This window comes from Myiozetetes cayanensis, unplaced genomic scaffold (genome assembly GCF_022539395.1).
Source record: "Myiozetetes cayanensis isolate MyiCay16 unplaced genomic scaffold, myiCay2020 scf1, whole genome shotgun sequence".
Classification (NCBI taxonomy): domain Eukaryota; kingdom Metazoa; phylum Chordata; class Aves; order Passeriformes; family Tyrannidae; genus Myiozetetes; species Myiozetetes cayanensis.
The window spans coordinates 131,933,857-131,949,162 of NW_026086604.1; the positions used below are offsets into that span (position 1 = coordinate 131,933,857).

Genomic DNA, 15,306 nt, shown 5'->3' on the forward strand with positions numbered 1-15,306 from the left:
TTTTAATTCTGTTTCTTATTTTCCTCTTACACCTATATTGCTTCTCTGCCCATCTCTTAACTTATTCTGCTAGATCCTTCTCTGTTGGCAAGTACCTACCACTGTCTCTTCCTCCCTTTCAGCAGCTCCTGTTGTGCATTACCTTGTCCATTTTCATGTTGTTAGATTTTCCTCACCCTTCATTTCGTCTCCAGAATTCATCTTCAAAGTTGTCTCTTTTCCTTTAAACTTGTTCTCTGCTATAGACTTTTCTCTCTTTGGGGATGTTGTTATCTCCCAAACTATCCCCTAAACCATGCAGACTCCTGTCCTGACATTATTGCTGCTGACATGTCTCCTGTCACTGCATGTTCCCCTGACAGGTAGAGTTGTCTATGGACACAGAAGCAAAATGTTGAAGCAGGAGCCTTTATTGGCTGTGCTACTGTTAATTGAGTGCATAGCTTCACCTGCTTTCTTTACATCTCCTTCCTCTTCTGTAAGTGGGAATAACATTTCCTTGTCTGATTTCGTAGGGGCTTCAAGATATAATTCATTCACATTAGTTCAACCTGCTAAGGCACGCGTAGGGAAAGACACCTCAGAAGCGTAAGATTAGTTGTATTGTAAGAGCTGTTGTTTTTTTTTTTTGTCATTTCAATTAGTATATTTTGGAAAAAATAATTTCTTAAAACATGTTTGATAGTGTTTTAATTAAAAAAGTATTGTTGTTTCTTATGCTACTTCTCCTGTGCTCTCAGTGCTCCCTTTTACCTTTACTTTTCATAAATGTCTGCTTAAAGGTTACTGCACTGCCATTCAAATCTCTTCTACCCACATATCTGTATTCAAAGAATATTTTTTCCTTTCTTGGAAAAGCTATATATGCTAAAAAAACACCCAGTCTTTTTTGTACCCTGTTGCAATATGATGTCAAACATGCAAATGTCCTATTAGATGTTAAAACACCTATTAGGTGTTAAATCACCTATTAGGTGTTAAAACATGGATTGAATGAGGATCCTCTTACTATGGCACTAGGAAAATATCACAATCCTCATATGCAGAGAATCAGAGCTGTGAAATAGAGGGATAGACAAGTTTATATAACAAAGCTCATTCTGGTCTTAATTATTTTCACTGGAATTGCCAAAAAGATCAGCTATGCTGATGGAAATTTTTGTGATTACAAGTTTTCTCTATCATGAACTGAGATTGCCAAATCATTTTGCCCATGGTATAGAACAAAAATTTATAATTTTCATCGTTTTAAATCACACTTGATGTAACATGTAAGTTAAAATGCATTTTATAGTCATCTTGCTAAGACATAATCTAGCTAATCAATGACAATTTGATTGAAATTATGAAATCATAAAAACAAAGAAATCTGAAACTTTGATTTTGAGAACACAAGTTCATTCAGGCAGTTTGTCTCTCCTTCTTCAACTACCTAGTACCTACCATGATTTGGTATACAAAAATCAGAGCTGGAAACATAATAGTGAATTAAGGCAAATTATTCTTTAAGTGCTTGATCAGTAGTCAGAACTGACTAGTCAAAATGCAGCCAATGTTACCCTACTGAAGTTTGGATTTTTAAGATAAGCCTTTATAATAAGAAGGGACTTGTGTTTGCATAAGTCTGTAAAATGTACAATGTGACAGCACCACACAGAGGCATGAGATTTTACTCCTCTTTTTTTTTTTTTAAGGGATTTGATAAAAGAGAGGAATTTAACTGACACATAAATGATACCTTCCTGCATTTAATTTTGTCTTCAAAGTCCTGTGTCTGCTTTTATCCCTCCTCATATTGTTTTCTGAAAGTCATTAGGCACTATAGGCACTCTAGGGAAGCTTTCACACACTTGAGGCCGTGTTTACTGCCTTTTGATAACTTCTTTTATAAAGTATTTTTAAATAACTTCCATTAGTATCTCTTTGCCTTACTGATATAGAACCACACATGCAGGTATTGCAGATGGTTCTCCAGAGGCACATTAACAGTTGTAGGTGCTAGCTCCCAGGATATCTTGAAATGGAGTGCAGGTCCATCTATGCCTCAGTGGAAATAGCACAGGAATGTGCACAAGAGCTAGAGAAGAAGTTTTAGAGTCCAAAAGGACTAATTTTTTCCACCAGAAAGCGAGGTAGCAGGTGTAGGTCCAGGCTGGGACCCCTTAGACAGCTGCTGGCTGAGAAATTGTCAATAACAGCAGTAAGAACCTAAGAGTTACATTTGTCCCCCTTTTTTTTCCACTGGAAAATAGTCTTAACTCTTCCTTTCAACTCAGAAAGGATGCCCCACTTCCGCTTTGCTCTCTCCTGTTCCTTCCTTTGCAAGAATATAATTTCTGATCTGCAGATTTAAATGCTCCAGTGACTGAGTGGTATTTACTGGAAGTCATCATCTAAGTTTATTTTCTAATGGACAAAAGCAGCCTGCTTACATGGCTTGGCAACAGTGTACTTCATTATCATGATGGCATTCAGATTTGCAAGCTACTTCCCAGTTCCCAGCTGGGGATATGTGAAACCTTTTGTATAGAAACTCCAAACTGAGGAAGCTTACAGATTTCTCATATTCTTGTTTGCACTGCAGAGGTGATTTCCTAGTCCAGAAGGGAAGGCTGCCAGTTACTCCACTCCATCAGTGGCATCTGTCCTTATTGACCCCATAGAAGCAAAGCTTCATTTTAGCTTCCATTTTATTGCAGATTCCTTCACATGCTTCATTTTACTTTAAAAAATGAGAATATGAAAAGTAAGTGACTTTCTGCTCAGCCTAGCTATGGTTTTTTGTGTTTGCCTCCAAAGAAGTCAATGTTCCTGGATCCTTTCAGTTTGTTTCTTTCCTATTCTTGATCTGTGGCATCAGTTGCAAGGCTAATGTACCACAGCTATTACCATTCCTGTCAATCTTAATGAACACAGTACATTAAATTTTCCAAAGCATATTAATAATGTATTTTGCCACACAGGCAACAGAGTGAAAAATGCAGGTGCTCTGAGAAAGTATTTTAAAATTATAGAAAATCGGGGAAAAAGGACCCACAGAAGTCATTTTTCATTCTGCCAAATAACAGACTCAATGGTATCCCTTCTAAATTTGCATGTAAAGACCTCTAGTAACATGAATTTGATGGCATCCTCAGGCAATCTTGGTACCTTGGGTAGAAAGATGTTTACTATTAAAAAGTTATTTTCCAAATCCCTATATGTCTGTTTAGAATTTACGTTCATTCTTATTCACCACGGATGATAACAAATCATTTCCTTCCTCTTTGCAAAAAGCTTTTTCTGTTCTTGAAGACAATTGTTATGCCTCCTCACAGGCTGCTTTCTTCAGGCTAAACAAGCTCAGTGCTTTTTGCCTTTGTCCATAGTTAAGGTTTACTTATAATTATGATGATTCCCAGTTTCTGTTGCCAGACTTTCTGCAATTAGACCTTACCCTTCTGGAAGTCTGGTATGGAGGAATGGGTAGTGTATTCCAGGCAAGGCTCTCCGAGTGGATCTGAAGGGCTTCCAGAGGTCATCGCTGGCTATGCCTCTGTTCCTATATCCCAAAGTGATACACAGAATGACAGTATAATGACATTTATTGAATCATTTTCAGCTTGCGAACTGGAACAGAGATAGATACTGTTCTTGTAAAATGGGAGAAAAATGTGCAGTTTTGTGGGAAAAAGAAAAGCAAAATTTGGAAGCATCGGCCATAACTGTTGTTTGGGAGTTGGTGTATTAGTCTAATGCTACTATCCAAACCCATTTATCCTTCTGTAGAGTATTTTTGTTCTGAAGGACGATACCCAGTATTATCATCAGAAGTTTTCAGTTTTTCTGAAATGTACATCTCGTGACCACCACACATAGGAAGGATTGCAAAGAAACAAGAAGTGACAAGCTGAAGCAGAGAAAATCTCAGTCTGCAGCCATCAAGATCACTAAGATGAAAGATGCAAAGGATTGATTTAAAAAAAAACAAAACCAAAAACAAACAAACAAACAAAACTTTCCTAAAGTGACTCAAAAGTACAAGGTGCAGACTTTGGAAACCAAAACAGCATATTAACAGTCTAATTAAATGTCCCAGTGACTTGTAGATGATTCTAGATGCAGTTTTTGGAAAGTCTTCTTTCCTTGCATCATGCATCCTGTTTCTTCTGTGGGATAAGCAAAACATAGCCTACTTCTGCAAACCTAAATTTAATTGAAAAGATTTTATAAATGCTTTGGAAATTGAGATCTTGAGGTTAGCTTCTGTTTAGAACTGGAGCTTTAGAACATCTATAAAGAATTCTTTAAAGGGATTATTTTAATTAGGAGCTTAATTGTAATTGAATCTTTGGTCCACTAGGATTTTGTCATTGTTTTTATGGTCCAGATGATAAGCATTCTTCCAGGACTATATTTCCTACAAAATTATGTCCTGTATAAAAGATTTGATTTTTCTTTGAAAGATACATTGAAAAGTACTAAATTATGACCTATTGCATCCCAACAAATGAAATCTAGATACTTTAAAGCATTATGTTACTCAGCAGTAACATAACTGGCCCATATTTTGTGGAGCATACAACTTCTTCCTGCCTCTGTGAAGTTGTAGTGGAGAAACCTATAAGGCAGTAGTTTTTGCTACTAAAGAATACAGATGAGCTTAGCAAAGCTATGACCCATGTTACCTCATCTCAAGATAATTAAACCTCTCCTTTCCTTTTGTGGTATTTCTGGTTATGTTAGAAAACCCAGTTCTCTCTGAACTGCCTTACCCACATTTTTTTTTTCTTAAACTGTTCTATGTCTGTCATTTTTTAACTCTAGTTATTCCCTACTTGGTAGAGTCTTCTTAACTTACAATTTATGAGTTTTTCTCAGAAATGAGATTTATAAACATTTCCAATGGATCCATTTTTCTGGACTGTAAGTTTTCAATCAGTGAGTACAGCGGTAACATGTATATAACTTTCTCCCCACCATGGGGGATATTGCTCTTTACTGTAGCAATAAGCTATCATTTTCTATCAGGGCAATGTTTCACTTAGGTCAAATAACAGCAAGTATTGTAGGAAAGAGTTTAACTAAATATATTGTAGTGGCTTTAGTTAAAGTGTCCAATCCAGAAGTTTAAAATGAGGGTATAAACTGATGACCAGATGGCAACAGTCACCCCACTGACTAGTACTGCACTTTTATGCCTTCCTCAGCACTATTTATATTGGTGACAGTGTACAATAGTGGACATACCATTGCTTTTCTCTAATCAGGGGAGCTTCATATTCTGATTAGCTAAAGGTCTACTGTGCTGTGTTTAATTCTAGAGATGTATGCACAACATGTAAAGTAGTGAGAATATGTCATCTCAGTTCCCTAGCACAGACTTCAGTAAAGTTTTCTATCCTCCTGAACAAAATGTCCAGCGCATGGCTGGATAAACACATCATGCAGTGGGTGGGCAGTTGGTTCACGGATCGAGCACAGGGGGTAATAGTGAATGGGGTAACATCAGACTGGTGACCTGGCACTAATGGGGTTCCACAGAGCTCCATCTTGGGCTATGTGCTCTTCAGTATCTTCATAAATTACTTGGACATAGGATAGAAAGGGATACCAAGCAAATCTGCAGATAACAAAAAACTGTGAGGAGCTGTTGACTCCCTCAAAGGCAGGGAGGCCCCGCAGAGACACCTTGACAAATTATGAAGTTCAACAAGGGAAAGTGCCAGATTCTCCACCCAGAATGGGGTAGTCCCAGATGTTCAGACCGACTGGGAAATGAGATGCAGAAAAGCAGTGTCATGGAAAAGGACCTGAGGGTCCTGGTTGACGGCAAGCCAAACATGAGTCAGCAGTGCCCTGGTAGCCAGGAGGGCCAACCATAACCTCAGGGGCATCAGGCAAAGCTTCGGCAGCCAGTCAAGGGAGGGGATTGTCCTGCTCTGCTCTGCACTAGTGCGGCCTCACCTTGAATATTATGGCAGTTTTGGTCACTGCAATATGAGAAAGATATCAAGCTGTTAGAGAGTGTCCAAAAGAGGGCAGTGAAGATGGTGAAGGGCCTTGAGGGGAAACCGTATGAGGAGCGGCTGAGGTCACTTGATCTGCTGAGCCTGGAGGAAACTGAGGGGAGACCTCATTGCAGTTACAACTTCCTTATGAGGGCAAGAGGAAGGGCAGGCACTGATCTTTTCTCTGTGATGACCGGTGACAGGACCTGAGGGAATGGCCTGAAGTTGTTTCAGGAGAGGTTTAGGTTGGATATAAGAAAAAAGTTCTTCCCCCAGAGGATGGTTGGGCACTGGAACAGCCTCACCAGGGAAGTGGTCACAATGTCAAGACTGAAAAAGTTCAAGAAGCATTTGGATAATACTCTCAGGCACATGGTGTGACTCTTGGGGATGGTCCTGGGCAGGGCCAGGAATTGGACTCAATGATCCTCGTGATTCTCTTCCAACTCAGCATATTCTGTGATTCAGGCAGTTACTACCTCATCCAACTGATGGATTGCAGCACTTGTGTAAACATGTGATTACATTTTTTCTTGTATATTCCTTGAGATCTTTTAAGTAATTTCAAAATATTTCAGAATTGTTAAGGATAATTATTGGTATCTCTTAGTAAGAATCATTCACAAATGGGGATAACCATACATGTGTTTGTATAAATACTTTGATATATGTACATCTATGTGCATATATATATGTTGCATATATGTGTAGCATATAAGTTACATGTAAGATAGTACATTCAAGGTGCTTTGAAAACCCTGCTTTGGCAAAAATGTTTCTAAGAACGGGAGAGAACTTAAGAAGGCTCATTCTCCATCTAAGTTTGTGGTGCATAAATTCAAGCAATGTCCACATTTTGGGCCATAAAATTCCCATTTTTCCTAAGATTAGGTGACCAATACATATGCTCTTTCAAGATTCCGATCTAAAATGGAGAAACACCTGAAATCTACTGGGCAGCCTGAGCAAGACTCACGCTAGAGAAAACCTCACACACACAGACAGGACCAATTTCAGCACTAAACTCAGCAACCACAGACACAATGTTTAAGAACTCAGCACTCTTTTTGGTGCCCACAGTTTGGCACAGTGTCCTTCTGGTTAGTTATACTCCTTGCAGAGAAAGCTGGAGATCCAAGTTCAGCATCCTCCTGCCCTCAAGACAGACCTAAGTACTCAGCATGTTCTTGCCCAAATAAGCTATATATAGGTCTTGCACAAATTGCTCGTTTCATGGGGGAGTGGGGATGAAAGAGAATCAGACCTGTCCCTACCCTTACCATTTGCTATTGGCACAGTAAAGGAGGTTGCCGCTGAGAATTATGTGACTTGCACTGCCTTTTGGAAGTGTCTCCACTGACTGTAAGCAGAACTGGTGTGCTTAATTCCATATCGTGCTTTTAGGTCAGTTGGTCTATGATGTCTAAATGAGACACAAAAATTAAGGCATGCAAATCTGGCCCTTTGGGCACTAGTTTAGAAGCAGAGCCAAACTTCTTGAAAACTTCTCATCTAAGTTTGCTTCTGGCCTCAGCTTTTGCTTTCATTTTAGAGTAAAAAATAAATTCTATATACATTTTCTGAACTTTATTCAAGAGGATTAGGATGCAAATATATACTTAGGATGCGTATAAATAATTGAATAAATTATAGCTCCACTAAACTAACTAAAAATCATGACACCATGATTTATTACAGTTAAGATTAAGATCAAATGAAAAAATCAACAGGTTCAAATATCCAGCTCTCCTCATTGCAGGTAATCAAAATAAATTATGAGACTGGCATAAGAAGCAATTGCTTTCTGACAGTCTTGTTGTGAAAAATTTTATGGAGACGTGTCTGGTTAAGTGTAAAACCCAAACTTAGTTTCTTACCTTGATTTAACTCATGAGGTCATATAAGTCTGTAGCCTACTTGTGCCTTCCTCCTAAGCAGCCATTCTGGTTTTTACAAAAGAAATCATGCAGTGTGTCTGCTCTGTGGTTCTCGCTGAGGAACAGCTTCCCTTCCCAACACCTCCATCAGCTATGCTTCTGTGACTACTCTTTTCTGCTCAGTAACCCAGAGCCTATCTATCACCTTCTAGGAAGACACTGTTACAACCACCTGTAAGAGCAGCTTTGGAATAGAAGGACTCTTTAATAGAAGAAAATCCACTTCTCTATGATTGAAATTGATGGGAAGCTTTAGGAAAATTTTTTCTTAGAATACTGTGCAAACACAGCTTTCTACATACACACAGATGTGCATATGCTCTTATTCTTAAAAATGGTGGAAAAAAACCCAACAAAAAATAAAAGCATCTCTTCAAAGGCAAAGATTAGCTTCAGCTTCATTCTTCAGTAGTTTTAACTAATACAGCTGTTTTTTACATAGTCTTGAAGCACTTTTGATGATTCTGGACCTCTCACTATAAGAAAGACACTGAGGTGCTGGAGTGAGTCCAGAGAACAGGGCAACAAAGCTGATGAAGGGTCTATAGCTTAAGTCCTATGAGGAGTGGTTGAGGGAGCTGGGGTTCTTTAGCTTGCAGAAGAGAAGGCTGAGGACAGACCTTACCACTCTCTACAACTGCCTGACAGGAGAGTGGAACACGGTGGGGGTCAGACTCTTCTCCCAGGCAGCTAGTGACAGGACAAGAGGACACAACCTCAAGCTGTGCCAGGGAAGGTTCAGGTTGGACATCAGGAAGAATTTCTTCACAGAAAGGGTTATTAAGTGTTGGAATGACTGCCCATGGTGGTGGAGTCACCATCCCTGGAGGTAGAAAGGACTGGACATAGTGCCATGGTCAAGTTGACAAGGTGGGGATCTGTCAAAGGTTAGACTTAGTGATTCTAGAGGTCTTTTCCCACCTAAATGATTCTGTGATTGTAGAATTGTAGAATTGTAGAATATTAGCAACCAGTCATCTATAAGGGAAAAAATTTAGGTGTAGGCAGAAAGCTCCACCCCATTCTGCTTTCGAGGAATTAATGGAATTAACTGCACGGGTTATACGTACTTCCAAAGAAAATGGAATATGTGAAGACTTTTATCAGGAAAGCATATCTTTAAACTTCTAGAGAAGGTAATGGACATGAGACCCATAATTAGCAAAATTTGTCCTATTCATCCATTTTAAATTGTTTAAGACACTGTGTTAATTTATTAAACCTTTGCATTTCAATACCTTCAGTGATTATTTATGGCTTTTCAGCGTAAGGTATGGGTAGCTTTTATAGATTTAAAACTAAAACTGATGATTTTGACTCAAAATGCAAGTTCTTTCCTAATTAATTGGAAAAACAGAGTTCTTATAACAATTAAATAAAGAATGTATTTTGAACTTGGATCCTAAGACCATGTTAATTAATGAATTGTTTGTGTAATAGTTCCAAAACACAGAAGGAATGTGATCTTTTAAGGTAAAATCATGTTTTAATATATAGCACTGTACCTGCATTTTATGAACATTTAAAAGCTCTAGCATATCCAAAAGCAGCAACATTTTAAGTAGCTACAAATGCAAAATTATTATTTTAACATAGACATTATTTATATATGTCTATATTGGTTTAATTTCATTTATTTCAGTAGAGCTCAGTTGGAAATATATTTAGCCATGTATTACTTTTTACTCAAGTCTTTTCAAGTTGAAACTGTTCAGTTCTTTGACAACATATGTGATATGGTGGGTGTTTTTCCTTTTCTTTTGCTTGATTTTTCAAGGAAAGTACAGGAAACTGCAAATGTTTCATTTGCCAATCCACTGTACCAAGACCTTAGTTCATCTGAGAAAGTGCAGGTAAGTAGCAATAACAGCTTCTATACATTCAGAAAAGTGTGTTTGTAGTCCTCAAACAGTTTTCCATTGAAACAAACAGTGTAATACCTCACTGAATGCTATTTAATAAAAGAAGTGAGAATTAAAAATTGATGCAGCTTCCACTGCATTTTCAAAACATAGGAAGATTTGAAATCAGCTGAGTTTTCAAAACATCTCAATATTTATAACTTTTATGACTGTGGGCTTGTTGATTCGGAAAGACAAAAAAAGAGTTTTGGATAAAATATTTAGCCACACATAGATAAGAGAAAGCTTACTGGGACTTGCCTCCTTTTGCTTTAGAAAAAAACAAACAAAAACAAACAAACAAACAAAAACAAAACAAAAAAACCCACCCAGCAAAGCAGACACCCAACAACAGAAACACACCATCAACAATAAAACCACAAAATGCATGATTCGGCATCCAAGCTGCCTTTACACACTCACTATAGTAAAACATTTAATAATACTTCCCAATACTTTAAATGTGCATCACAATTCCCATCACTGTAAAATTCATGTTGACACTAAACAAACTCTAGGTCACGCATTTCCATAATATATTTTGTTGATCATTATTAAGAGACTGCTAGAGTAACAAAGAAGTTTTTAAATAAAATTCATATCTAAAAGTGAACATATTGCAGCAAAAGATTTCAAGGCAAGATTTAATTATCAAATTACAATATCTAAAATTTATGGGTTTACATTTAACAAGAGAAATATGCTTCACTTAAAATGCAGATACCTGCAATAATTTTGTTTATAATTTTGTTTATAATTAAAAATAAAATAGACTAAGCACTCTGGAGTAAAAAGCAGGAAAAAAAATACTTAAAATATCCTTCCTACCCTCATTTTGATACTACTCCTATTAGCATTGAAAGAACTAGGCTTGGTTTAAAATAGAAAATAAGACTTCCTAGTCCTTTGCACAGTCAATAATGCAAGATTCCACTGTGGCTTTGAATAGGATTAACTATGACATGCCATTTACTTTCTATAAAAGGGTCCTTACACCTGATTTTAGACATTAGATCAAATGAATTCACTTATAGGTTGGAGTTTGTGAGAGCTCCAAGTTGGAAACATTCCCATCACAATCATGTCCAATTTATCAGGACATTTTTATTTTAGTTAAAATAGATTCCTGACAGGCTTCATTTAATAACAAGTTGAAAAACAGAAGCACAGCATCAGGAGAGACATTTTTATGGAAGACAGCCCCAGGCATTGTGATTGAAGTCCTGTTCTGTATCAGATTCTCCTCTATTTTCTTTAGGACTGGAAAAATACATGTTTACACTAATTTTTCCTTTTGAAAGGAAAACAGGAGTTATGAATTTTCTGCAAGTCTGATGAGACTTAAATCTGAATAGTATATCAGCAGTCAAAAGATATGACAAAACATGAGCAAAAGCTCTTACGTCCAGCTGAATACCCACAAGTTATTGTGGGAGTCTCTAAGTTTCATAAAGAAAGAACAATTCTCCTAGACCTTTCTGAACACCAAAACCATGTGGGGCTTAGCACTGCCACACTCTTGCCTATAGTATTGCCTTGTAATTTTGAATCCAAAGAATGTGTTATTCAGGCAGCAACATGGAAAAATATTTTCAGAATATTATTTGCAGCTCACTAAAAATATTCTGAAGCAGTTTTTTTCTTTTTATAGTCTCCTGGGTATGCCACCTCACCTGCTGTTCAAATCAGCGTTTCTCCATGGCATGAGGTATGTAATAACACATTTCTAGGGTATGTGTTGGGCTAGTAAATGAAATTCATGTGCAGAGGAAAGGGAAAAATGTCACTTAAAATCATTGGTGTATTGCTACTCATAGTGTTAGCAACTCCGGAAATCTGAGAAAGAGGACGAGGGTCAAATTCGTTGGCAAGGACCTCAGAATTGCAATGTTATTAATGTTGCTTATCATAGCTACTGTTACACCATACAATAATACAGTAATTCAACATGTTCCAGTATAGGCAGATGCTAAACAAAATTTTTAGAACTACTGAAATCCTTACCCAAAGGGATCATATTACCTCTTTTCTCATACATTCCTCATTCAAGAATATTAGAACCAGTTATTTAAATTACAATACCGTTTACCAAAATTAGTGACCCACTGCAACTACACTTCTACACACAGATTCTCCTAAAATAATAGTATATGTCTATTAGAGCAAGGGCTCTGGAGACATACAAAAAAGGTGGAAACAGGTGTAGAATAAGGTTAAATTACTTGATCAGGTATACGTGGCAGACAATTTTTTCAGTGCAGCTATGCTTATTTTAATCAACTGAAAGTCTAGTCTAAAAATGTTTAGAGATTTTATAGTTATCTTTCAACTTATCGTCATATGTTACTTCTATCACGAATCTATAGCCATTTAATGTGCATTTTAACAAATGAATGACTTGGATTTTAAATTTCATTCTATCTTTTTTATTTTAGTATCTGTTTAATGAAGATGTGAATGCTACTTCTTTTCCAAATCCTCTCTATGGTGTAGCATCAGAAGACATGGAGAAATTGTGTAGTTCCTTGAAAACATGAACAAAACCCAGGACGAATATTGATTGTAACTCTTTGCCTGAAAATTTTTTCTAAAATTTGAAAGTATGTCATGATACTGTAGTGTTTGCAATATGGATGAATAACCCTTCACAGAATAACTCTTTTATTAAAATAATTATGTTCAGAAAATAACTTTATATTAAAAATGGAATTCATACATAAGTAAAACATAATTATATACAGTCTTCTGTTATTTCTGTTGGTGGAGAAAGAGATTGATAATTATAACTATGAATTCCTTTTACATTTGTGCATCTTCAATTCCAGTATGTTAATAAAATGTTTAATCAAATCCAGATTCTTGAGGTTTGGGAATCATAATTTTATGTCTTAAATATTTCTGCAATTTTACATTAGAAAGGATTTTAACTGACTCTTTGAGTGTTCCAAGAAGCAGAAGCAAAAGAAAAGTCTTTGTATAATTAGAAACATATCGAGCTAAATCACCAGTGGTCATGAATCATGGATTTGCATATCAGCTTATCATGTGATTCATCAATGTGACATACCACTACATACATTTATTAAAAAAAATATGTTTATTATTAACCTTGATAACCATATCTGACCAAATTTTCCTCTGGTCAGCTCTGCAGTTCTTACCACAGTGCTACTGATAAATTTAGCTTAGTGGTTGACAGAGGGTGGAAACTAGCATGTTTAGGAAACCATATTTCTGCTGAAGAGGTTGGCCTCCCACACAGCTGAAACTTATGTCGGCCTGTGCCTGCATGAGAAAAATATTGGGAAGGCATTCTGGATTGCCTCGTGATTTTGATTGTCATCCTCTGTGGTACCAGGCATATCGTGTAACATGTTTACACTTTAAATAACCTGACAATTTGTCATCTTCTATAATGCCCACTTGCATTATAAGATCATCATTTTTAGCTTAAAGGCTTAAGTGTTCCTGCTGTGCTTGTGTTTTCTTCCCTTACTGTATTTCTACAGTTTGCTTAATTTTAAACCCATCAACGTGCTTCAAAGTTACTAAACTCCTACAAATTTCATAAAAACAGACATCTGCAGTAGATGGTATCTCTTCATTCAGGGAAAGCTGAATTGCTTGAAGTTTATTAGACTTTTGAGACTCCAGATAGAAAAGTATATTAAAGCCTAGTTTCATTCCATAATGTACAGGACTTACTGGTTAGGGTTTGGGTTTGTGTTTGGTTTGGTTTTCTTTCACTTTTTCTTCAAATCATAACCATAGTCTATATCTTTCTATATATCTACATATCTTTGTACTTGGGGCCACAAAACTACTTTTTAACTTATTTTTTTTAGTCTGACCGACATGTTGTTTCACGGGTAGCAGAGGTAAAAAAGCATGACGTTTGCCTATCATTCTCTTCTACGTTTCTAGTATTATGCTCTAAATACATCTCTGCTGCATTGTAAAACTTTGTTTCACTTTCCCCTATCTTCTGTAATCCACTGTAGTATCTTCAGTTCTTCCTCAAACCTCACAGCCCACCCAAAAACTTTGTCTCTTGAGCTTGTTTCCTTAATGTGCTCTAACTACAAACTGAAAAAGAAGCACTGGTCACTGTAGGCCCAGAGTTATCTGTGTGCTGATCAGCTGCTGCACATGTGGCTGCTTGACTGGTTGGCAGCACAAAAGACAAAAACTCTTGCTGCAACTGCTCCTTCTCTGTGTCCTGAATTCGTACAGCTGTCACCTGCCCCACTGCTGCTTTAATGAAGCCTCTCGGAGCTTCACGTCTTTTCCACACACACCTGTCCTAATGCCAAGTTTAGCTGAAGGTTATCAAATGTTATTCATTAAGGTTTTAAATAAGAAACTGTGACAAGAGCTGTTTCCTTTCTTTCTCATATGCTGTTTTCTTTGTGAAACAGAAACATAGAATTTTCTTAGTGTACTTGTACCAGTTAAGATACAGAGAATACTCTTGATCCAGCAAAGTGCCAACTTTGCCACCTCCAGCTCCCGAACTCTGGAATTTTGATAAAGCTCTGTGAGATGATTGATCTCTGTGTTATAAACAGGCATTGAACATTCCTACAAGGTCAAACCTATGTGCTTAAATTCTTGTTTATTCTGCAACACACTAGCACTGCTTGCAGAATTTGATTAAAAATTAAAATGTTGGTTATGCTATAGTTCTTAAATCTTCATTCATTGTGTCACACTATTTATATCTGTAAAAAAATACAATAATGAAAAGGATAAGATTAATAATGGCAGAACTTCATCTCATTCTCCCTTACGAAACAAAACATATTTATTTTACTAATAATGGTACTCATATTTTAATGTCCCAAATAAAAGCATATGATTATAAAGAATTATTGTAAAAGAACTCAAATAACATCATATTACTCATCAGTAATTATCTCCTAAGAGAGAACTCTTTTGCATTGTAGCTGAAGCAAGGTAGGCTTTTCATCAAGATAATTTTCCATTTTTATAACTGACAGAGTGTTTATAAAGAAAGTGTTAAAATTCAGACTTTCAATCCTCATGAACTTCAATATGTTTTATTCTTATTATTTCATCAAGAACAAAAGACCTAATTATATTCACTCTTTGGTTATTGTCTCATCAGACTAATGGCTCCAGACTGAAATTTTTAAGACAAAAATATACTTTTTGTTTAATTTACTTTTTTGTTTAATTTTCTGAAACTTTTCAGTACTTTAAACCAAATTCATAGAATTCATATTTTCAGTTATCCCTGCCAAAATTTCCATTTCAAAATCTAAAGAACAAATATACATGAAATATATGGGATATAAATATACAGGAAAAAAATATTGTTAAATCTTTCTACATAGGTTTCTTACTTCTCCCAATTAATAATAACCCTTGACTAAATACCCTGTGTAACCTTATGCTGCTATTGTAATAAATTCTAAGTAATAAAAATAAATTGTTTCCAAGTGACCTGTTTTCTGG

The 15,306-nt window shown here is 36.4% G+C and overlaps 1 protein-coding gene across 1 annotated transcript in view; it reads left to right on the forward strand.

Moving 5' to 3' along the window:
- MALRD1 (MAM and LDL receptor class A domain containing 1) overlaps positions 1–12,595 on the forward strand; it is a 236,467-nt gene extending 223,872 nt beyond the window's left edge. Inside the window, 3 exon segments of the mRNA XM_050325308.1 lie at positions 9,705–9,780; positions 11,480–11,536; positions 12,264–12,595. Coding sequence (XP_050181265.1) covers positions 9,705–9,780; positions 11,480–11,536; positions 12,264–12,365 — 235 coding nt within the window. The 3' untranslated portion in view covers positions 12,366–12,595.
- Positions 12,596–15,306: the final 2,711 nt, after the last annotated feature.